Here is a 24,224-nt window from a genome sequence, read left to right on the forward strand (position 1 = left end):
CCCTTTTGTCCTAGCAAAGACTAACTTCCTAGCTGGGAGTTCAAAACAAACTACAGTGTATGGAGACACAGTATATGATTTGTTATCTGCAATATCAAATTACTTTCTTTGTTAAGTGTAGAATTGAAAACTCTCTTGAAAGCATGCATACACAGTTTTAACATATGCTTGCTATTTGGCAACACTAAGACAGCACTCAGGTTTATCATACTCTGAGAGGCTGTTAACAGTTCTCCTAGAGATGACTACCAAATTAGCATATTATCATGAAGAGGCAAGGATCCTTCATGTAACTGTGACAAGAGTTTCTCTGCCTCTTTATAAAATTGCTTTTCAAAAGTCTTCCTTCAGTCTGTAACACAAAATCTGTTGCTCAATTTATCCACCCAAGTACACAAACTAATGCTTTCTCTCCACCATTAAGACAAAATACATACATCAAGCTCAAAGAAGAAATCTTGATCTTTGGATGCTATTTCATAGTCTGCCCTTAATGCCAGATCATGCACTTTCAGGCATTCTCCAAGGTCCATTCTCTGAAAAGACAAAGGCAATGTGATTTAACTTTTCAGATGTGTTACAAGGAATAAGGGTAGCATGATTTTCTTTAACTGTCAAATATTCTGGAGCAAGTCATCTGTCCTATGGTAATGAGAGTTTAACAAAGCTATAAGATTATACCAGATCTTTGACAGACATGCATGAATCAAGAAATAATAACAGCAGAGCAAATGAACAGTTTATCTTATCATGATGTCTGTTTGCATTACAAAGTATCATTGATGTCTTGCAAAAATGCTGTTTTACTAGAAGCTCAAAAAACTAACTGAAGTGAAACATCATGTATTGAACTTAAACAGTTTAGTAGAGCCAAGTTCCATGAAAATAACTGGCAATTAAATGGTCAAATTCTTGACCTGAACCTGTCTGCACACTCCATGATAATGTGTTTCCATTATATTCATCACCTCAAAGAGCTACAACCACAGCACCATTGTAAATGCTGCTTAAAAAACATTCTTGAAGCATTTCAAGTAGCACAACCAAAAACCAAATCCCTGCAAAACATTTTGCAAGTGAGGAAAGATGAGCAAAATGTCAGACTATGTTCAAGAACCCGGGAAGAAAAAACTTCACTTGTAATCTAAAACCATTCTAGAAGGGGCAGGAAGGAAGCAGGGATGTAAAAAGTAAGCAGGCTGCATCACTTATCATGCATACAATGCCACTGAGGAGAGTGCCCAGAATCTTACTGGGTAACGACTACTGTTTTCAAATTGCATTTTGCATAGGAGACAGCATAAGAAATTCTAATTCAGTCTGGTCACGACAGGTCTGGTGACACAGCAACGCACACTTGACAAAAACCAAACGGAAAAACTCCACCCACAAACAACCACGAAAAAACCCCAAACCACCACCCCCAAACAATCTGTAATGGAAATAAAACTGAATGAACCCAAAGCAGCCTCTCTGCAACAGCACAGGCTGATATAGAATCATTGGAAGTGATTGCTGAAGTCTGCTCTTAAGGCAGCGCTCACTTAATAGTTAGAAGAATTAATCCTTTCTTAACATTGAAAGCACATGATGAAAATTGAACTCTGTTGGAAAAAGCTGTTACTGTTGCAGTTATAGCAATTTAAAATCTAAACCTAAAATAATTAAAAACTTGCATTGTGAGTTTTGTAAATAGAAGATAAATGTTAACTCAGAACATGCTGCAAGTCAAATGAGTGAGGGTTTTGTTGAGTTTTTGTTTGCTTGTTTTTAATAAAATACTTGGATTTAAGTAAAGTAAAATAAACAAACCCCAATTATTTTAGTCTTTCAAATTTTTACTTGGATTTCCAATGAAACCATTAAAGTAATTGTTATGGAAGCTGTTGGTTTATTTCATACAGAAGTTTCAGATGGAGAAAAAAGCCTACATTAGTAAAATAAAGAATTCTGAAGTTGAGAAGGTTTTTTATAAACTGTAGTTATTTAAATCCCCTTCAGCTACCATAAATCTGTTTTCCAGAAAACATTTGATTGCAATAGGGAACATCTGACTGCAATGATAAAGGAAAAGATTAGCTTTTCCTTTTGCAACTATACAGGCCCTCAGCAATTTTGTTAACTGATGCAAATCCACAAAGACCTTGAAGCTGAGCAATGTATTATAGAGGTCTCTTTCCAAGCCATGCTGACATTATTTAAACCGAAGCATTTTTTCAGGAAAGTACTTCAATACTAGGAGAGCAATGTAAAAGAACCTTAAAAATTATCTGAAAATTAGACACTTGAAAATTATCCTAAAATTGTGAGAAGAGTGACTTTATGCCAATTCATCTCTTGTACTGAATAAGGTCTTAAAGGCTAAAACTGTAAAATTCAAGGACAATTCTGAAGCTATAAATGCACAGATAAGGTTAGTGACACACTTCAATAGGTCTGAATATAGTGACAAAAAGCCTGAAACACATCCACCACACACAACCCTCCCCGCTACTCTAACATCCAACCTGCATACACTTTGAATAAATGCATAAAATAAAATTCCATCACACACTAAAAACCCTCATAATTCACATAACACTACCATGACTTGCTGTTCACTTTACATGTGTTTTATGCCTCTTTCTCTTTATTTAGGTTGCATTCCACCTCCACAAAACAGTACATTTTCTGATTTCTTTGCCTCTTACTAGGAATTATAAATTCAAAGCCTGAAAGGATGCTAATTAATCTGAGCCAGCACTAGTACAGAGAAACATTCTGTCCTCCCCTTCTCTCTGCGCTGTGCCACTTCCATGCTGGCACATCTGCCTGTGCTGTTGAACACAATCTGGGTAGTGACAGGGTAAAAAACATCTTAGCAAACCAAACAGAAAGGCAAATTTTTCATCAGCATACCTTTGTCCAACTTGTTGGGCAGCCATACAAACAATGTGCTGAGGGTGTGTAGGGGACAACACAGTACTGAATGAACTTAAGAAGCTGGGGTCTCTTATAGTATTAAGATGGCAAATTCAAAAACTGTTGAAAACCCTCAGTAATGTTAATGGAAATTTTGGGAGACAGAGAATATGTTATGATTCCTTTTTGTTAGATGCCTCAATCACAACAGAAGAAATTTTGGCTCCCCTTCCTCCTTTTGACTCAACAGGGTGGCCTAACAGGAAGCAAGAAGAAGCAGGTACAAGAGAAAAGGATTCTTTATCACTAGTTTTGCTGCTGAAGAAATTACATCATTGTTGGAACTGCTCCTCAACACAGCCTATACTAGCCCTGGGTAATCCTTTGTAAGTCTTCACAGAAATATTACTGCAAAATGTCTTTCATACAAGTTCCTTTAGCAAATCCCAACTCTTTAATAAGCTTGCACATTAAATGCAAAAACAAGCTAAAAAGCACTTCTGCTGGTGCAAGTTATGCAACATCAGGCAAAGACAACTTATCCTGGGGATGATTCATTACTGTCAGAAGTCTATGCTGGGTCATGACTGCCAAGAACCTTAACAAGCACAGAGCAGCCTGCAGTATAATCTGGCTCATATGGGTAGCTGCAAAGTAGATGGACAGCAGATGAAAATGGACAGAAGATACAGTAAGACACATTATTTTCCTTTTCCACAAGTCCACCTTGCAATTTGGTGCCAAGACATGCTCTTCCCACAGAGGCAAAGAATAAGCATTGGTAGTCTGCCATTTAAAGATCAATCACATTTGAAACAGAAGATGGCTAAGAGAGAGACTCATGCTCAGAGACTGAGTTAATGGAAGGCTTAAAAATAACACACTCTGTTTTTCACTGTCAATACACTGACTTTCAGACAGAATTACACTTCCTAAAAGTGATTTACAGAGCAGTTCAGATGAACAACACAAATAAAGAAAGGTGAAATCATCCAAGTCCCCAGGCTAGACATAAGTGAAACTCACTGAGTGAGCTAAGCCATGCTTCGGGTCTTTCTGCACTGAGATTAAAATCTGAAGAAAAGCCTACATATTTGGAGACTATTTCACATCAAAGTTATTGATAAAGATTAGTCTAGGTAACCACATATAAAGCAGGGTATCAGGAATCCTTTTGTTATTGCTGAGTTCTACTTAAGAAACTAGTGCATTCTAGTACTTGCTGACCACTTTCTACAATATCTTTTTTTATTTCTTAGTGTTAGATAGGCAATTAAAGATGATTGACTTCCCAGAGCTGAGGTTTAAAAAACTGGTCTTTCATAAAAACCAACTTTGTATTGAAATGATTTAGTAATAATTTTTGTCATCCCATCCACAAAATAGAATCTCTTTGGTATAATAAAGAAATATGGATTACATTTTGTTTGCATAGTGCTGCTTCAATCAAATCAGGTGAAAAACAATTACCACATGAATTAATTACAAGTTAACAAGGAAGAGCTGGCCAAGAATCTGGCAGTAGAGTTAATTTGCAAAATAAATGTGCACTTTGAGTAGCTGACAAATAACTAAATAGGAAACTAAACTCTCATGTGATGCTGTTTCTGGAATATGAAATTAAGGTGGGATTTTTCTGCCCCTTTTTAGCTCTTGAGCTACCTATCTATAGCAAAATTCTCATTTTAGCACTTCTACAACTACTACAAGTTCCTTTGACAGCAGAAATTTGATTACTGAATATACTCTATACAGACTGCAGAAAGAGCACAGAAAAGCTGAAGGTACTTAAAACACAAAGGGCTGATGTTGAGTCAAGTGACACAGGAGCACAAACTATCAAATACTTTTAAAACCAGCAGGTATCTTTGACAGGTTTTTGAAAGAAAATACTCTGGGCAGTGTTTGTGTAGATATTTCTTTTTAGATATAAAGATACCAAAGCAGTTCACATTCAGCAAGAGAAGAATTTTTTGTTTGTTTGCTTAGAAAGATCTGACATTGCTGAAAAATTGATACTGGAGGAACCAGATCTCTTCCTTTATCAAACTGTCAAGGCACTACCAGGGTCTGTATGAGAACACTTACTACTGATAAAAAGAAGCTGAAGGCAGACTGTTCGCTGAAATCTTCCTTATTATGGAACACATTCTTCAGCTGCACTACCAATTTTATTTTGAACCGATTTCTAGACTTGTGATAAAACCCATCCTTTCTTGTAGGTAACACATATTTAGAAGGGGATTTAAGTTCTCTGACTCCACTAACAGTTTTAACTTTTGTAGGACTTCACTAGTAGGAAAGAAATGCTGAGTAAAAAAGATGCAGAAATTATTAAGTTGAAGTCCATCCTTAGCAATCACTGAATTTCAGGTATCTTCTGAAGTACAATACTTTTTAAAAGACATTGCTCCATGTAACAATATTCTCATTTCTAAAGACTTGAAATTAGACTGCTGCTAGTTTTGGTAGTGATGATTTATTCTTTCTTCTTATCAAATGAGATACTTCACTGTTTACATAGTATTTGCTCTTCTAGCCTGACTATAAAATATATTAACACATTAATGATAACCATCCAGAAACTAACAACCCCCCTCCTTCTCAATAAATTAAACCCATTAAAATGGAATGTGGCACAATCAGTTCACCTTCCTGGTGCTGACCAAAGAAACTAAGAATACATTTCAGGAGACTGACATGATCACTTGAGAGGACAGCAGTGCACTTCACAATTCATCACCACTGGGCTGAAGGCTTCAAACTGAGGTAGCTTATGCAAGCCTAATTTAATTTGATTTGCTAAGCTGAAACAGTTCACATGATCAAATCAGTCCTGAACTAAAAAACTGATACCTCCAGACACAATGCCTTTTAACAGCTTCTAATGTTTTTTCTAGATGTACAGCATAAAATCACAGTCACACCCCAAATCACAAGTTTTAAGCGTACAAATAGCTGCAGAGCCAGTGGGACTACTGGCAAATAAATCAACTGCAGATTAAAACTCCTTACTAACATCTATCTGCACATGTGTGAACTATCCAAACTTCTCTTATACAGTAAAAGGAGATGCAGACAGTACATTCAGTGAGCCTAAATGGATTCAGCCCACCATGAGAGGGATACCCATGGGCAGGTGAACTCCATATTTCTCTAGGCTCCACTGCCTTGTTGAAGTGCAAGCTTCAACACTCAGCTCCTCAGATGAAATCCAAATTTAGATGTCTTAATCTGGAGCTGAATTCCACTCCTAATAAGATTAATGTTAGCAAGGTATTCAGGTATATTGCTAAACCAGGGTCTTGATTAATGTGGTGTTTAGTCAGTAAGAGCCCCAAAAGCTCCACACAATAAATTTAGGAGCATCTAAAGATATGCTTAACTGTGGGATGAGCCAACAGAGCCTCTTTTCAGGTCTGTAATAAATAAAATGCAAGAAATACATTTTTTTCTCAATAAATACACATAAATACAAAGTTAATTCATTGAGCAGATAAGAGTTGCTGTACCATCGTTTGCAAGACCACGTATAGTATTTGTGAAACTTTTTTCATCAGGGAAGCACCATCAAGTTGGTAAGAAAGCCAGATTAATGCAGAAGTGTTGGGATTTTTCAAAGACTGCTGCTGGGTAACAACTATTCAGGACATTGGTACTTACTAATAGCCTTATTAAAGGTGTTAGTTTTAAATCTTCCTACCTTGTAATTTTCATTACTACTCTGCTATTCATTCAGGAACATACAAAGATAGAGAAACACAGACATCTTATTCTTTACATCCAGAGAACACTGCTTAACAGGTTTGTACCATTATGGGGGAGTCAGCTGACTCCTACACATGCAGCTTAAGTCCTCAATATCAGAATATGGATTAATAAACTTTTTGGTAAAGAAAAAACCCAAACACCAAAAACCCACCCCAAACCAAAACAAAAAAAAGGCTGCAATCATTAAGGGTAAAAGCAACAATGTTAATCCTGTAAGGCAAAAAACAAACAAACAAATAAAAATCCTAACAACAAAAACCAACCAACCAACCATAAAACCAAACAAAAAAATCCACAAAAAAAAAAAAATTGCTAGCTACAAGTAGGAAAATTATTCACTGTCTCATCAGCCAGGGTGTTTACAAAGTCTTACTAATTTCTTATTGTAAAATTTTCAGCTCAAAATGAATGAGCAAGCTCTTAAACCACTGACTTTTATATAGAACTGGTGTCCAAGTGATCATTAACGCAAAAACACCTTCACCAAGCAGAGATACTTCTGACTGCTTGACTTGAAATTTCCCAGTCTAAAACCTAGCAACTTAGTAGCACAAAAACATATCTATAAAATAATCCCTAAAAAAATGTATAAACACACTACACCTTTACCAAAACATACTGCAACCTGAGGAACACGGGTTTTTACTGTCAAGGGAAATCAAAGCCTTTGCAGAGTTTTGGGAATTTGGCCATTAAGGGAAAGAACACACCAAAATAACAGGGCCTACTCATATGAGTCACTTTGTTTGTCTTGTGTTATCTGTGAATGTCCTCCTTGAGTGGTTTGAAAGAGTGGGTGGCCTAGAGATGTATAGAAGTCTGCATTTTGCTGCGATGAACAGGAATAAACAGTATCTAGGAATTGTAGATCATCTTGTGACACACAAAAAAAAGGCAATTCATATCCAGTATTTTACTGATAATCTACTCAATATAGAGACTTAACCTCATAAAATGTCCCCAGAGAACTTACTCTTTCAGGAGCATTCAGAGACTTGAATCAAAAAAAAAGAAGTCACTCAAGTTTTGCTACTATAGGTCTTGAATGCAAAGATGCATCAAGATCTTCCTTAACAAAACTCTGGAGAAAACTTCACAGTCATTTTCTACATCAGTGACAAACTGTTCAGTAAGACTCCACGCTTCCTGCCCTTTTAAAAACTGCTGTTAAGAGAGAAGGTCCATTCCTGTAGATCTATGATCAGGTAAACAACAGAACATCACACAGCCCAGGTAAAGCCTGTCTCTTTTGAGTCCCCTTTCTACTACACCCACTAAAAGGATTAAACTAGTCACTGCTTTTCTGCATCCAGATTTACATTGTGGAACACATTTTCTGGTGTGATGACTAATTGCAAAAGGAAGGAAAAGACTTGATATTCTCTAAAGAAGCAGTTTCACTTAGTATTCCAAGAGCTGCTGCAGCAAAATCTGGTATGAGGCTGAAAAAAATCTTCCATTGAGGACTGAAACTGTGTCAGCTGCCCCAGCTGACATGACTAACCTGCAGTTAGTTAACCTGCAGTTAAGAGGTGCTACTGCATGATACCTATGACTTCTATAGTTCTGAAAATGAACACTTCTTCACTTACAGCTGTTACAGAGATGTTTGTTTATAGAAACTGGATCACAATGAAAAGCTGTCAAACAAATCTCTGACAAGTTTCTTCCTGTGGATTATGACCAATGCCTTTGTATGCTTTGATAGCATACCAGTATGTCCCAAGCAGGAGTTATTTTGCTCACCACAAAACCAAAGCACCATCCAACCTAACAGATGGGCTGATGGTGAAAAGAAACACATTGTTCTCCCCTTCCCCTCCATTTTGTTTGGACAGTGATGCCCAAAACAGTTCAAAATAAAACTATATATACATTGATACACAATACTACTTCAAATAATCCCTCAGACAGATTTTTCAGTACTTATTTTCCCTGATGCCAAAGGATAACAAAATGTACCAACACGAGTGAAAAAAGCTACCCTAACAGCATTAAGAACAGTAGGCATGTGGGACTCCATATCATCATACGAATTATTCTAATCATCAAATATTAGATCAAATAATCAATGAAATATTACTCACTGCCTTTCACAAAATAATAAGCTACCTTAAATATGGATCACAAGGTGAAGCACAAGCACACCGACAAAGCAAAGCTACTGGCCTGTGTCAGAGCCCCTTGTTCCCTATCCTCACGCAGTGGAACTTCTACTACAGAGTGCACAAATGTCCAAGTCAAACAAGTTATTAATATGCCCTAAATTGAGATTTAAAAATTGCTTTAGAATTTATGACAACGGCACAGTAACTGTATATTGTACAGTAAGTGTCATTATCATATCAAACATATCTAAACTTTTAGAAATTTAATGATTTGAACTTTCAATTATTTTCATTAAAATATTTCTGAAGAGAGAAAAATCTCTTTACTTCTCTATACAAATACATCTGTGGAACACTCTCCCCCTATAACATACATTTTTAAGAAAGTAACTTCACAATTTATACATACAATATATTTTATTTCTTTCTATTACTTGCAACTGTACCACTGTGAGGCCACTCTGCTACAGCACAACTCACGCCGTAATCTTATGTGGCTTTTCATGTAAACGATGACATTTGGGTAATAATTAGCATATAGAACAGAAGAATTCTAAAAATTAACTTCAAAACCCATACATTAATTGTTTCTGAAAGTTCCTCTGAACTACCAGAGAGTGCTAGATCGTCACTGAAACCCATGAAATGTAAGGAAATACTACAAAGAACAAATATAATTGAATTTCTGCACTTATTTAGATAAAACACAAAATTCAGCTACATACAGTTCCAGAGAGCACATCATGAGGGCAGCAGTTGAGAAGGTGGCTCTTGCACACTCGGTCATCACTGAATTTGATCCGCTGACGGGTGGTGTCGCCTGCAATAGAGAAAGCAGCACGTTCCAGGTCAGAAAGCTGCGGCAGGCACACGTGTCCTGCAGGTTACATGCAAAGCGTTAACAGTGCCCTGTCACATACTGAAGGTCTATGGAAACTAGAACTCAAAACACTCTATGCTTCTTTGGCAAACAACACCAAAACCACAAATGTGTGTTTTAATGCTTTATAATGCTATTTAAAAATCCTCTCACACTTCCCCTTCAAAAATGCAGCAGGAAAAGTGCTTGAAACCAGAAAGTCAGTATTAGCTTAAAAACACTATGATACAATAGCATTTGTTAAATGAGCTATATAATTCTCTGTTCAGACTTTGCATGAAATAGTGATGTATTTCTATGCAAGAATTAGCATATCAAAGCAGCCTCATAAACACAAAATGAAACACATAGAGTCTTCACCAAATCCCACCTGATACTCGTTTTATGATTTTGCTCTTGGATGCAATGCACCCTTTAAAATCTGATGGGAGTAGCATAAAGAGTTGGCAGAAGAATGATTTTAAATGCTTACAAACCTGAAAAAAAAAAAATCAAACATACGGGCATAGCCTATATGCAAAATATTTTAGAGGTGTTTGCATATCTCCATATGATAAACCTTTTTTCTTTTTTCTTCTATGTGCTGTTTGTTGGGCTGGAACATCTTAATTACATCTTCATTGTGGCAGGTTGCAGCTCCTGCATCAGCAGAAGCATCAACGTGCCCAGACACTGAAGTTCAATTGCAAGGTTAAATAATCCCTTCCCGGAGCAAGACCTGAAGTCTTCAGAACAAAGTAACCAGCTGGTATTCTGGGGATGAGGGCTGAACATGTCTCCCTTTGAGTAAAATAATTGTCACTGTTTGAAATTCAGAAGAGAGATCACTGCAATGGCTCTCTTCTTGTTAACACACAGGCATGATAAAACACCTCAATCTCTCTAAGGATGCAGCCTTTTATTTTAAACATAATTTGAGATGATCTCTCTTAATTGAAAACCTACTGGTGAATTACTGAAGCAGAAAGAGCTGCTGTGAGAAAAAGTGACATACAGTGAGCTCAGATAGCAGCCTCTTCCATTTCATCAAATATTTTAGAGAGTATATTAGAGAGTATACTTAGAGAGTATATTTTAGATATATTTTGCAGTTATTCAAGTTTTCTTTAACGGCTTCATGATTTGAAAGTCTAAACTTCTAGATTTAAATCTCTTAAACAGTTCAAGAAGCCATATTCACTACTGAGGTTAACTACAAGAGAGAGGAATAAAAAACCTGTATTATTTTAGTCAAACCTTTCTTATTATTATGTAATCAGATTTTAAAATATTCATTCTATGTGTAGGATGCTAATATATAGCATTTTCAGATGGGCCATGTTTCAGATTATTAAGTAAACAAAAGCTTTCATAAACAACACAAGCTTAATTTGCCTGCAGGATACAACAGGTAAAACCTGTAACCCACACACCAAAGAGCTTCAAAGCAGTTCAACAATAGGTTTTCTAGAGGGCAACCTTACTGCTTGGTTCTACTTACAGTACTAAAAATTCAGAGTAATCCCTTTATAATCATGCCTACTACTGCAGTAAAGAGTTTTTTGCTCTTCTTATTTTTTTTTCTTTTTAGGAGGTGGATCTTTATTTTTTTTAAACACATAACTGCGTTTGTTCCACATTCATTAACACATCTGAAAAGTTATTGATAACTCACGGCTCGGCGAATGCGGGGCCTTTCTGACACTCCCTTGCAGATTGATGTAGGCAGGCAAAGATACATTGAACCTTTATAAATAAAACAAGGGGCCAGATTGTTCAGTTTGTATAGAAAAATAGACTCTGCCAGCAATTTTAACACAGCATCTAGAAATACATGTTGACTGTAAAGATTCTTCTATATAAAGACACATCAACAAAATAAAGTATTTAAAAAAAACCCCAAAGCTGATGGCCTAATAGCCATAGGAGTCAAGGAGTTACCAAGACCAGAAAACTGCTGAAAGACTCATGTTCCTTAAGTAATGTTGGCAAATAGTATTTTCACAGACATTACCTCCAATTACCTTTTTTCACACCTCTACCACAACTAGGCACTGATACTGCAGCTGAAATACAGTCCTTTTTCATCAAAGTGACTAGAATGATAATCACAATTACCAACCAGAGGAAGAGAGCATAGGGGGAAAAAAAAAAAAGTGGCAGAAACTGATCAACAACAACCTAAAGAACACTTTACACATTTGTATTTTAAACTTTTATTCTTTCTGCACTGTGCCTTTATTTAAGCACTGAAAAACTTTTAGAAAGGTTCCCTTACAATTATGATTGGGGTATTTACATTTTCTTTTCTACAAAAAGCAATTTTATACATTTGCATTTCTTTTTAATATATGCTGCTTCAGAAGGAAAAGTTTATTGAAAAAAAAGGTGTTGTGTATCACATTCTAACAGTGACTGACTGTTGCGTCCCTCTGGCAGCTCATTTGCAAGTCTGATAGCCTCAGAAGAAAATGCTTTTATTCCTTCATTAATTTTCTGAGCTTCAATATTCCTAAATAGTGCACAAGTCTTGGCAAAGACAGAAGATTTATTCTGCTGCTGACCTACACATGAATCACCCTGAGCGTGTGATGGCCTGGGATCTACATAGGCTGCTGAGGGGGGGAGGGAAGAATAAAATCTGTGGATCCACTATGCACCTGATATTCTGCCTACAACAGCAAATGAGATGCATGCAGATGCCTTCCAAGAACTAAAACAACACAAATAGATGTGTTATTAGGACAAGGACTTCTGCAGTACAGCAGGTAACCAAGATGCTACTTCTGCTTGTCAAACTGCAGGGAAGTTGATGCCTTCTCTGTACGGTCGAACAAACAAGTAAATACTAAATCTAAATAATGAGTATAAAAAATATTTTTTAAAAAATATTTTATTTATTCTGTAATAAGAAAGTAATACACCCAGGCACCAAGTGGCTGCAGTCACCTAAGTTTCAGAAGTACTCTTGAACATCTATAAAGAGGACACCATCACTGATATTTCAGACCTTATTACAAATTCTATTTCAATAGGTAAATAATTAAATTAGCTCAGAATAGCAGTTTATTTAACCCTGCCTCTGAAGAATAGCACAATATTCAACTACTTGATCTTTAAGATTATGCTCATTACAGAAATGAAAGTAATTTACCAGGGCATTACAGGAGTCAACATCTATTACTGTAAGCCATCCCTGTGTTTCCAATTAGATTTTTTCCACTAAAAGAAAAATTGTATGGTTGATAAAATTTATGTGGAGAAAAGATAAATTAAATTTTCCCCAAGAAGCATCAGCTTTAATTTTACTGAAAGTACCTGTCCCAAACCACATTTCTCTAAGAGACTACTTTCCCAGTACACAGAGAACTTTGAAACAGAACTGAAAAGAAAAAAAGCAAAACACCAAGGAAACTTCTATACTTGCACATTCCATATCCTTTACAAGCATAAGGAAATTGCACACAAGATACACAAGTATTCAAGAGATTATGGCAGTAATGTAAACTTTCTAAAGGAAGTTTTCTATTTGATATAAAACATACTGACTACAAAATTGACATCAATATTTAAGACCAGTGCACACTGCTGATTAAAGAACATCCAGAGGTTAAGCTTACAATGTGCACTTGTACTACACAATTCACTTTGAACTCCCAAGTCTAATCTATTAGCAGGCCACCACAATGTCATGCCTGTTCAGTATATTCTAATCACAAAGCAGCACAACGAGCACTAATGCATCAACAATGCTTAGCATAGTGACACACTCATGACAATGACTTCTTTCATCCAGCATCTCTTACTGTTCTGATGTACCCTAATACACCACTGTCAACAATCCCAAAGCACTGGTGAGATTAACCCTTTAGAATCCAACTCTAACCTCTAATTGTAAACCAGTGGTGCAATCCATGCAAAGGAAACAAAGTGAATTTTCATTTCCATGTGGTTGACTTCCTGAACTAAGATATAGCAACAAAAAATGGTTAACTTTCCACTCAAATTTTTCAAGCATGAGTCCCAACATGTTGGCAAAGGACTCTGAAAGCTTTATTCAAGAGCTACTAACAGGGTGGAGTATGTGTTTAAAAACTGTGTATCAAATTCCACCCGCAAAGCAAGCCCTGTCTAACCAGTATCCAACACCAGGATGTAACTGAGGCTTATGCAGGCACAGGAGATCCTGCTCCTGCTGCACAGTGAATGGGCAGGCAGCTACTTCTGATCCTCTCCTCACTAAACACTGCTCATGTCCTGATCCTAACACTTTTATTCTTCACTGTTCCCATAATTTTTAAGGTTTGAACTATCAGAACTTTATAACATAAGCCAGAAAATACAGACAATTCACTAAACACAGTCATTGCTCTTCAAACCTGATCACTCCTGATTGACAAATTGTCCTGGACACAAATAAAGCACCTCTTCATGAAGTTTATGTGTTCTGACTACTTTCAGATTCCTGAGCTGATTTCAGTTCAACATTTTGGAGAGGTTTTGCAGAAATTCCTGTATATGAGATATTTTTCTCTACTTTTGCTGCTGCTCTGTATTTGAAAGCAGAGCTCTTGGAAGAGACTCTTGGCTCCCTAGTCTGGCTCTCAGCCTGGAGCTACCCAAAATGGCTACAAAATCCTCAACAATGATCTATCTAAGTTTAAACACACATACCACCTTCTACCTCCAAGCATGAAGCAAAATGGAAACCAAAATTTACCTAACCCTGCAAATACCAACATAAACTCTCCACCCATCGTTAAGTACACAAAATTTCTTCAATAATCCCATACTAAAACAAAGAAATTTAAAAATAGGTTACAAGTTCTAGATTACACCTCTGTTACCATATAAAGTGTGCCACCAAACACAGGATGAATAAAACAAGCACAGGAGTGTCACTTCAGTTCCTTCCAAACAATGAGGACAGAAAAGTCACACATTACTAACCACTACTAAGGATAACTGAAGCATAACCCAGAAAAACCAGTTAGGATGTGAACAGATGCAAAAAGGGTATTACAAGCTTCAAAGGAAGAAGAAGATGATCTACAGCAAGAAAAGTGTGTTTGCTAGTAACAGCTGAAGAACTGAGTTGAAGACTTCAAACACGGCTCAGCTCAAAAAGCTGGCAGGTGAAGCCAAAGGAGGTGCTGGCTGGCACTTTATACATACAGCTTCTGTCTAAAGGCTGGGAGATTTCTCTGCTAGTCACATGGCACAGTATTTGTTAAGATGCTTAGGAGAACCTTTTCATGACCACAGGCTCAGAAGCATGCACAAATTCACTGTTTTTAAAGAGAACTGTCCCAGATTGCAAGGCAAGATGTATTCTATTTGCCATCTGTATGGCAGCTGTCCTCTGTTCAGTGGGCAGTTTTCCTCATCTCTTCCACAACCACTCCTCCCTCGGGGGACATCTGCTGATAACAGGCCACTGAATGTCACTGCATGACTGATAAGAACTACAGCATCCCATTGTGAGATGTGAGCCCAGAGGGAGGAGCCAAGCATTGCTACCCAGATATAATCTGGAGATTCTGGAACACCAGCACGGCTTCTCCACTGCATTTCCCAGAGGAACAGCAGCTGCATCTTCTTCCACTGGATCTTCAGAGGGAGACTGCACCTTTCTACAGGATCCCTGCTCCAACAGAACCACACCTGACACTTCAGGAGGGCTGCAGCCACAATTCCAATGGGACTGCTACTAACACCCTGACCACAGGCTATCAGGTTGTGTTCTGACTGTCAGCGTTGTTTTAGTTTGCAGCACAGTTTATTTTATCCTTTTATTTTCTTCCCTAGTTAAGAAATGTTATTTCCTGTGCCCTTTTTTTTTTTTTTTTTTTTTTTTGCCTGAGAGCCCCTTAATTTAAAATGTATAGCAATTCAGAGCATATGGGGGCTGTTTTACATTTCCCATTTCAGGGGAGGCTCCTGCCTTCCTTAGCAAGCACCTGTCTTTCCAAACCAAGACAGGAATCTAATTAACTTTGCTAGATTTTCATATTTCTAGACTGTGGTCTAATTCTGAAGAGGTGGCAGTTATTTTAAAAATGCAAACCACCATCACATTTCTTTGCAACAGTCAAGTCTTGGCAGCTCCAAGGCCATTGGGATCTGCTGTGTCTGTCACTACTGTCACAAGTAACAATCCTGCTCCACCCTCTGCTTCCAGCCAGTTCCTCAGGCTGACTCCAGCACTCACTCCTGCAGCAAGGCAGAGCACATGACTGACCTGGTGAAAATGAAACACTTGGGCAAGATAAACTGATCCAAGACCAAACGGGATCCTCCCCATAAGGCCTTTTACAGCAAAGTTTTTTCAATCTTTGCCCATTTAAACTATATTATGGAAGAAGACCCAATCCTGGGGATACTAATATCAATTGTTAACATTTCACTCAATTTGCAAATGACTCAATTTACAGTTACGATCCTATCTGTAAGGCTCACTCCTGTTTTCTGGAGAACTGGGACGGCAAAAGCAGGGTTTACCTAAGCGTACTATTAAAAAAAGCTTACTCAACTTTTAGTTCAAAACCAGTATTTTAAAAATTAAAAGTAATACCTTTCTATGTGCTATGTACTCCTAAATGACAAGTTTCTGCAGCTGCAGTCAACAACAAAAAAAATCAGCTTGAACTAACTTTTTAACTATTGATATACAGAATAAAAACTCTTTTAGTTCAAGTGGTAACAGTAAAAAAAAAACCAAACAAAAATATTAATATATAAGCACGTAAAATTAGCACCTGGTTTTCAGCACTACTTATCTCTTAATATTTGGAAAACCCAGATTATATATTCAGTAATTTATATTTAAAGCCTCTCTAAGTATGGCAGGTTATCAGTACTTGGAATGCCATTTCAGAGATTTTTTTTCAGTCTGCAGCCATGACTATATTAAAAAAAGCCCAGCTTTTTACTAGCATCGAAATCAAACATACTTCTAATTTTTTTTTTTTAATTTTGGCACAGTCCACATCCAATTCAGCTTTCCACTTGTCAGAGAAGTGTACAAGAGAAGATTAACCTAGGTAATATGCAATGTATTTTAAAAAACTCACGTGTTTTTAAATAATAATTAATATGTGTTTTTCTCAGGTGTGTAAAAGAACCACTCCTGCCATTCAGACATTTCTTTGCATTGACATCACCAATCCAACTGCTTTTCAGTTAACCCAGCTGCATTCTAAGAACAGCAACTCACAGGCAAGTCCTGAGAAGCAGCAGCCAAGTCCCCTCAGTCCCACTCTCTGTCAGGTTCTGTCACACGAGCGAAGGCAGGCACGGAGCAGGGAGCAGCTGCCAAGGGGCTGCCGAGCCCACATCCTGGCAGGTACCTCCAGCCGTGCCCTGTGGCTGCAAGCGCGTCCAGCCTGCTGCCCAAACAGCCAAGGGAGGCAGCGGGCTGCCAGGGAAGGGGGGAAGCTCTCAGCTGTCCCTGCCCACAGGGCTCTCTGGGAAAGGGCACGGCCAGGGGCAGGGGCAGCACAGCCCTGGGAAAGGGCACGGGCAGGAGCAGGAGCAGCACACCCCTGGGAAAGGGCACGGCCAGGGGCAGGGGCAGCACACCCCTGGGAAAGGGCAGGAGCAGGGGCAGGAGCAGCACACCCCTGGGAAAGGGCACGGGCAGGAGCAGGAGCAGCACACCCCTGGGAAAGGGCACAGGCAGGAGCAGCACACCCCTGGGAAAGGGCACGGGCAGGGGCAGCACACCCCTGGGAAAGGGCAGGGGCAGGGGCAGCAAACCCCTGGGAAAGGGCAGGGGCAGGGGCAGCACACCCCTGGGAAAGGGCACAGGCAGGGGCAGGGGCAGCACAGCCCTGGGAAAGGGCACAGGCAGGGGCAGCACACCCCTGGGAAAGGGCACAGGCAGGGGCAGCACACCCGCTTCTGGGCAGCCCGGTCTGACAGAGAAGTCTCCTGTCTAGCACAGATGATTTTTCATTAACATTCTTACAGCCTTGTGGCTGTTTCGGAATCGCTGCGATCAATAGGAGCTGTGCTTTCTAGGTGTTCTCAGAGCTTCACAGCAAATCTATAACAACACTTAATCACTGCACCTTTCAGGCTTTTCCTTTGTGGCCCTAGGGACACCAGGCATAATGAGTGTGCACACTGTCCCACAGATCACAGCCTACAGCTCACCTCCTAAAACCATGCTTGAGCATCTGATTGTGGAATTTTCAAAAGCATTTTCAGAGCATGTTCATATTTTCTACAAATGATACTAAAACCTAAAAGGGAAAAAACCCCTACACATATTCAGGCATGGCTGCTGGTTTTAAATTTACCTCTGAGTTTTTTCTGTTCCCACTGACGAGATCAAATGTTTGATCTACCTTTTCTAAAACAGGTAAGATTTTTAAGCCTTCATATTCTGGGCTTCTCAAAAAAACCTCGAACAAGACAAAAAGACCTGCCAGACTTTGTAAAGTATAAAACTAAAAAATGTGTTTGTAATATTGAATAATATAAAACAAAAACATTGCCCAAGAAAGATTATTTTTTCAGAAACTCTATTGCATTTTAAACTCTAACGGGTTGCCAGGGAGACCAAAATCAAAGGCAATGGGGACAAATTATGAAATTAAAGTTCTGACCTACCAAGAAATTAAAAAATTGACACATTCTAATGAAAAGCTGCAATTTGCATGTTAACAGAAATAGACTATTTGTCAAAGGTAACAGGAATATAAAAAAACCTAACGACCCCAAACCCCACTATTCTCAAGGTTAGCAATATTTCAATGACCTTGAGCCTGGCCTTGGATTTCTTACATACCAGCTCTGCAAAAAACAGGTTCATTTTCAATCCCTGTGTGCAATTCAGTATAAATGATGCTGATGCTCCAGCTCCACTGGACTATTTTTTTTTGTAAACTGGAATGGTGTTACACAGAGATCCTCAATCCAATCATGGAAACCAGCTTCACAAATCATCTTGTCTCCCTATCCTTCCCCATCCTGCCCATTTTGTTTAAATGCTTCTTTTCTAGCCAGTTAGTTCGTGAACAGTTCAGCACATGTGGTTTAGGAATTACAGGGTGAGCAGGAGGGGGGGGAATACAATTATCAATACAATAACTGCCTTCTTACAAAGCCAGAGAAAATACAGCCTGAAATGGCTATTCTTAGTTTAGATTTTAGTCACTTAACATTTCTGGGCAGCTGTCTCAGTAAATGACACTCCTCTCCCACCATCCAACAGAAAACACTTTCAGAAACTGAAACGGCTCCTCCACCCCCCTTAAAGCTTCTGTGTAATGTTAGGGTAGCACTGAGACAGCGATCTAGGTGCCAACACTGGGAAGACTTGAGTTCCATAAGCACGATATTGCTTTGCCAAGCACTCAGACGTATGCAGCCACAACAGGAAGTATTGGAAAATCTTCTGAAGCAAGACAAAACCACCCCAAATTAGATCCTGTATGATGACAACTCACTAAACAGCCTTACTCTGGAAGACAATTTTCGCAGGACAGTAATTTAGAACTCTGCAGAAAGCATTCATGATACAAGGAGTATGCATAAACCAGTTACATTTTTCGAAATTCTAGATTATACTAAAGGAAGCTGTCATTTCACATGAGCCCAGTACCCAGAGATGATCAGGACATACAAGGTACGTCCCACTTCCACATCCTACTCAGATCACGGGGGAACAGGGAACCATTAATTTAACAAGTTAATTCCACAAACATAACACGTCTGCGAGAGTGAGTACAGACTGAGTATAAGTACCACATGCAGAACATCTAAATTACCTCTAATTGCTGCCTACCCTCCGGGGCAGAATTCTCTTGTTTGCAAGTTAAGAACTGCACAGCCTAAGCGGAACTGCTCTTCTCTAGCAGCCCCCACAACTACCTGGATTTATGGGCGACTGCCGGTTCAGACTTTCAAGCTGATCGCCGTGCACTCCGACAAAAACTGCAGAAAGCTTTACGCAGCAATACTCTCCACTGTGTGATCGCAGAGCGATCTGAAACCTGACCGTACATCTCCCATCTCTCTCTGAGAATGACTGCCTCCAGACGTTAAGCTTTTACTTGGCTATTTAGGGCGCTTTTTTTTTTTAGAGTTTGTCCACTTAGGTCAATCTCACATTGCCTTTCAGAAAGCAACAGCCATACCCGCCTGCAGGCTAACGTGATGGTTCGAGCCAGAATTTAGACAACTCTGTAAGGACACAAAACCCCACCCTGCTCCGCTGAAGGGGCTGTTGGGCTGGGGGGATTTTTTTGGTCCTCCCCTCGGTGATCAGCGTCTCAAGCGTGTGTGCCCCTGTACGGTGGCCGGGCGGAAAGGCTGCGCGCCGCGGACACCGCCAGGAGCGGATCTGCAACAGCAGCAGCACCGCCAGCGCGGCCCTCGGACAGCGGCCGGCGCCGGCAGCTCCGCGGGGGGAGGCGGCGCCTGGCTCCCCCCACCCCGCCGCCGACGGCCCCGGCAGCCCCGCCCCGCGGGGGTGCGGGCAACGGGCCTGGGGCCTGCCAATCGCGGCGCACACCGCCCGGCCCGGCCGGTACCACCGTGACCTCCGGGGCGGCGGCGGCAGCTCCGCCCCCTCCTCCCCGCCCCACCGCGGCCGGGGAAGCACTTACCGTCCCGGGACGTGCCCATGAGCTGGTCCAGCATGGCGCGCATCTGGGCCTGCGCCGACATCTTGAGCGCGGGGGGGGCCGGCGCGGCCCGGCCGAATCACGCCGACAGCGGCCTACAAGGCCCGAGGCGCGGCGGGCGCTCGGCCCTGCCCCTCGCGTCACAGGCGGGGCCGCTCCCCCGCCGCCGCGGGGGGAGGGAGCGGGCGCTGCTCCCGCCCGGCTTTCCCGGTGGGAAGCGGAGCGGGAAACTCGCTTCGTGCCGGTGCCGGTGCCGCCGCCTCGCGCCCCCACACGCTCCCTCACTCCCGCTCCCTCCCGCGCCCGCCACGCGCGCGCGCCGGCGGGAACGGAAACCCACGCGCACGCGCCTTGCGCTCCTTCGTCCGCTCCGCGACGTCAGCACGGACGGGCCTCGGCGCCCGCCCATTGGCCACGGCCTGCGCCGCTCGGCCAGTGACGCACAGAGCGGCGAAGCTCCTGATTGGGCCGCCGGTCTGGGCCCTTGGGGCGCGCTGATTGGTCAGAAAGGCCCGCGTGGCCGGTGTGACGTCACGGTCTCCGGGTCAGCGGCGGCGCCGGGCGGGGCTGGGGTCCCGGGCGGCTCCGGAGGCAGCGGGGCTACGGTGCCCGCTTGGGGACAATTCCCGTCTGGGGACAATTCCCTCTCGGACTGGCGTGCAGCACCACTGCCACGGCCCCTGCTTCCCCCAAGGGCGAGTACAGTCGTGGTGAGACAAGTTACTCTAATACCCCGCTAACTGGAGAACCTCCCTTAAAACTGAGGCTGTCGGCACATTTGGCTGATAATTCCACTTACAGGGCACCAAGGTCCATTAAAAAAACCGCCATTTTTACCCATTTTAACGCATTTTGTGACTCTTCCTTTGTCAACCATCGTGTTGCCATCTAGTGCCCAAACTCGTCACGAAGATCAGCTGTAATCGTCCCCAAGCGTTGTCGTGTTCAAGGTTAGCTCCATACGAGTGAAAAATGGCCACATGCAACCTCCCCTAACAATAACCCCCCTCACCCCAATTACCTGTATTCCAGAAGGACTCGTAGAGAAGATGCTCTTCTGTAACACATTCAGGGAAAGATTCTCTACCCAGTACTCTTCAGCTAATTAGGATATGTCCTGGCTTTGCTTTTTCTTTAAAATCTAAATTTACTTTTGTTAGTCATCACGTTGGATTGAAGGGGAAGTAAATGGAAGAGACACCAATGCTTGTTAGAAGTGTCTGTTTAGGTACCTTGGTATGCTTAGGGGAAATTTAGAATTTTTACTGATTATTTACACCAACACCATACACACTTTAGCTCCTTCTACTCTTTAAAGAGCATCTGTGTCTGGCCAAATGATCGCTTTTTTCTTTATTTTATTTTTTAATTTCCCTTCTCAAGCAATATACTACAGAACGCAGCGGTTTTCATTAAATAATGCTGAACAAGCAGTGTGTAACACCCATTCTCAGTGTGTGGTGACATCCCACAACTTCTGAGCTGAAAACAGGTTGATACTTTTCCACCCATCATATCAAGGCTTTTGGGAAAAAAAAAAAAAACACCATTTAACTTGTGAGACTTGCAAACTGGAATTCTGGTCAACAGAACCCTAAAACTTGTAGTTCACATCTCCTTGCCTTACCTAAAAAGCCCAAATTTTCCCTGTTTTAGGATCTGTTGTGCCTATCCACTATACTGTGGGGATTAAACCATTCCCAAGTTTTAAATACAGGGGAAGGAAGAAGCAGACTCAGATGAACTGATTCTCTTTGCAATACTTTTCTGACAAAACACTTTGTTTTCCCTGGCAATAAAAAAACCCCAACAAACACACTCTAATTTTCTTAGAGTTGCTTCAAGCTTCCCCCCAGATAAACCTCACATTTTTAGCCATTTAAAGTCCTTCTTGTTATAGGTTTCTTACATATCTTGCACACAATACAACACTCTCTTGTGAACAGCAACAACTCAGGGCCTTTTATAAAAAGAAACTCACTGTTCCAGATTTGTGAGGTGAGTCCCGTTTGTGCACCTCCTGTGACTGCCTCCAGTCAGTTCCCTTCAGGTTTTCTGAGATTCAGAGGGAGAGGGAAGCACAGGAACCTGGCAGTCACTTCTCAGGGACAGGGAGAAACATGTAACTCATAAGAATTCATCTCTCTGAATCGCTACTGCTCACTCACCGCCATGGCAAAAACCAAAAAAATCTTTAAGGTGGAAGAGGTTTGTGCTACTGCAGTGCTCACCAGAACCCACAGACGCTCCACAGAAGAGACCTTTGTTCCTGGGAGAGTAGGGAATTCCACATACACAGAATATGGCTGGGAAATGCCTCAGTAAACACTGGACAAATTCTCTCACCTCCCGCATTTGAATCACGCGGGGGAATCACGAACGCCTGCAACCCCTCAGACAAGCAGTTCATCAGTGAAGGCTGACAGGTTTTCCCACTACAAACAACCTCTCTTGGGTCAGGACACACATTCACAAGATCGGGGTGGGCGTCTGGGAGGCCTGATAGAGGCAGAAGGGGTTGGTTGTCTCCAGTTACACCTTTCACACCATAACCTACACCTGACAAAAGGCACCTGCGACAGACCCCAGCCCACTCCGGCAGCTCCAGGATATATATTTATTCATTGAGGAATAAACACTGAGCACAGCAGTCCCGCCTCAGCCCTTCCCTCCCGGCTGCTGCGGCAGTCTGAAGCCCACGAGCCCGGCGACCTCCTGCGGCGAGCGCTCTCCCCTGCCGTGGTACTCGCGGTGCAGGGCCTCGTGCTCCCGGACGCTGCGCAGCAGGCACAGGTAGGTGGCGGCCTGGAAGTGCAGCTCCTGCTGGGCCCGGCACAGCTTCTCGCTGGTCACCTGCGGGGAGCGGCGGTCAGGGCGGCCCCGAGGCCTGGCCGAGCCCCGGGAGCTGCCGGGGGGGGGCAGGGGCGGGGAGGGGAAGGCGGCGCGTACCCGGTGCGCGCGGAAGCCCGCGAGCACGTGCCGATAGGCGGGGCTGTCGCGATAGGAGCGGCCGGCGGCGTGGCGCAGCTCGCGCAGGAGCGCGCGCAGGGTGCGCAGCGGGGCTCCCAGCGCCGCCATCTTCCGAGCCGCGCGCGGCGCGCCGGCCAATCGAGCGCCGCCGCCGGGCCTCGCCCTCGCGCCCCGGCAGTGCGGGCAGTCGAGCGCCGAGCGAGCGATGGCCTCCTCCTACTCTCTGCCGCCCTCTCGCGCCGTCGCAATCGGCGCTGGTGAAGTGCTGGGGCTCGAGCGCCGAGGCCGGGGCGTGCCCGCTCCACGCCTCGTAACCGGCCTGTGGTAACGGAGCGGGAGCACCGGGAGTCTTTCAAGAGGCGCAGCATACGGCGGGAAACCGGATTTGGCCGCGGGCGCGTCCCCGCCAGTTTCTGGGGTCTCCGTTTAAAAGACGCTTCGGGTCCCGCTGGAGCCAGAAGGAAGAAGCTGAGGAGCCGCAGACTCGAGACAGCGAGCGGCTCACGGACGTGAGGAGAGGCTGCGCGGCTCGAGTGCGAAAAAAATTACCCACCCCAGATGGGACTCGAACCCACAATCCCTGGCTTAGGAGGCCAATGCCTTATCCATTAGGCCACTGGGGCTGCCGCGGGAGGGTGGTGTCTGTGCACTTAGTTATCCACTATCCCCGCCTCTTCTCCTTTTATGGCACGTATCGGAGGCCGGTGATTGGGCAGCGCCGCCCGCCGCGGCTGCGCGCGTGCCCCTGGGAGCCAGGGCCAGGCGGGGCCGAGGCGGGGGCGCGGGGCCGCGGCGGGGGCACGGTCGCTCACTGGCGTTTGGCTGCGGCTCGGCAAAACACGGTGCTGCCGCAGGGAAGGGCTTCTTGGCCCAAGGACCCTTTTGCGGTTTCTAAGCGCTGGTCCTGGCACACAGTGTTACCCTTGCTCGGGTGGTTGCCCTGACCGAAGGAGGCCCTCACTCCCAAACAGAAAAACCCGC

At 42.5% G+C, this 24,224-nt stretch overlaps 2 protein-coding genes and 1 non-coding gene across 6 annotated transcripts in view; all 3 read right to left on the reverse strand.

Annotated features, from left to right (window-relative positions):
* LUC7L2 (LUC7 like 2, pre-mRNA splicing factor) overlaps positions 1 to 20,394 on the reverse strand; it is a 29,820-nt gene extending 9,426 nt beyond the window's left edge. For 3 of the 4 annotated variants that reach the window (XM_058022498.1, XM_058022497.1, XM_058022499.1), the window contains exons 1-3: positions 20,256 to 20,394; positions 9,506 to 9,600; positions 438 to 536 (exon numbers count right to left, since the gene is read on the reverse strand). In XM_058022498.1, the coding sequence (XP_057878481.1) occupies positions 438 to 536; positions 9,506 to 9,600; positions 20,256 to 20,316 (255 nt within the window). In that variant the 5' untranslated portion in view covers positions 20,317 to 20,394. Of the gene's footprint in view, positions 1 to 437; positions 537 to 9,505; positions 9,601 to 11,314; positions 11,334 to 20,255 lie in introns of those variants that run through there. The other variant, XM_058022501.1, reaches the window with a different exon arrangement.
* A 2,485-nt stretch (positions 20,395 to 22,879) lies between these two features.
* FMC1 (formation of mitochondrial complex V assembly factor 1 homolog) lies at positions 22,880 to 23,354 on the reverse strand. Its single transcript, XM_058022502.1, has 2 exons — positions 23,223 to 23,354; positions 22,880 to 23,126 (listed from the first exon to the last, which is right to left on the reverse strand). Exons 1-2 carry the CDS (start codon positions 23,349 to 23,351, stop codon positions 22,932 to 22,934), a joined length of 324 nt encoding a protein of 107 aa, XP_057878485.1. The 5' UTR covers positions 23,352 to 23,354; the 3' UTR covers positions 22,880 to 22,931.
* Positions 23,355 to 23,793: 439 nt separating this feature from the next.
* Positions 23,794 to 23,866, reverse strand: TRNAR-CCU (transfer RNA arginine (anticodon CCU)). Its single transcript has one exon. It is a non-coding gene; the product is annotated as a tRNA-Arg (tRNA).
* Positions 23,867 to 24,224: the final 358 nt, after the last annotated feature.

Source organism: Melospiza georgiana, chromosome 4 (genome assembly GCF_028018845.1).
Source record: "Melospiza georgiana isolate bMelGeo1 chromosome 4, bMelGeo1.pri, whole genome shotgun sequence".
NCBI classification, from domain to species: Eukaryota; Metazoa; Chordata; class Aves; order Passeriformes; family Passerellidae; genus Melospiza; species Melospiza georgiana.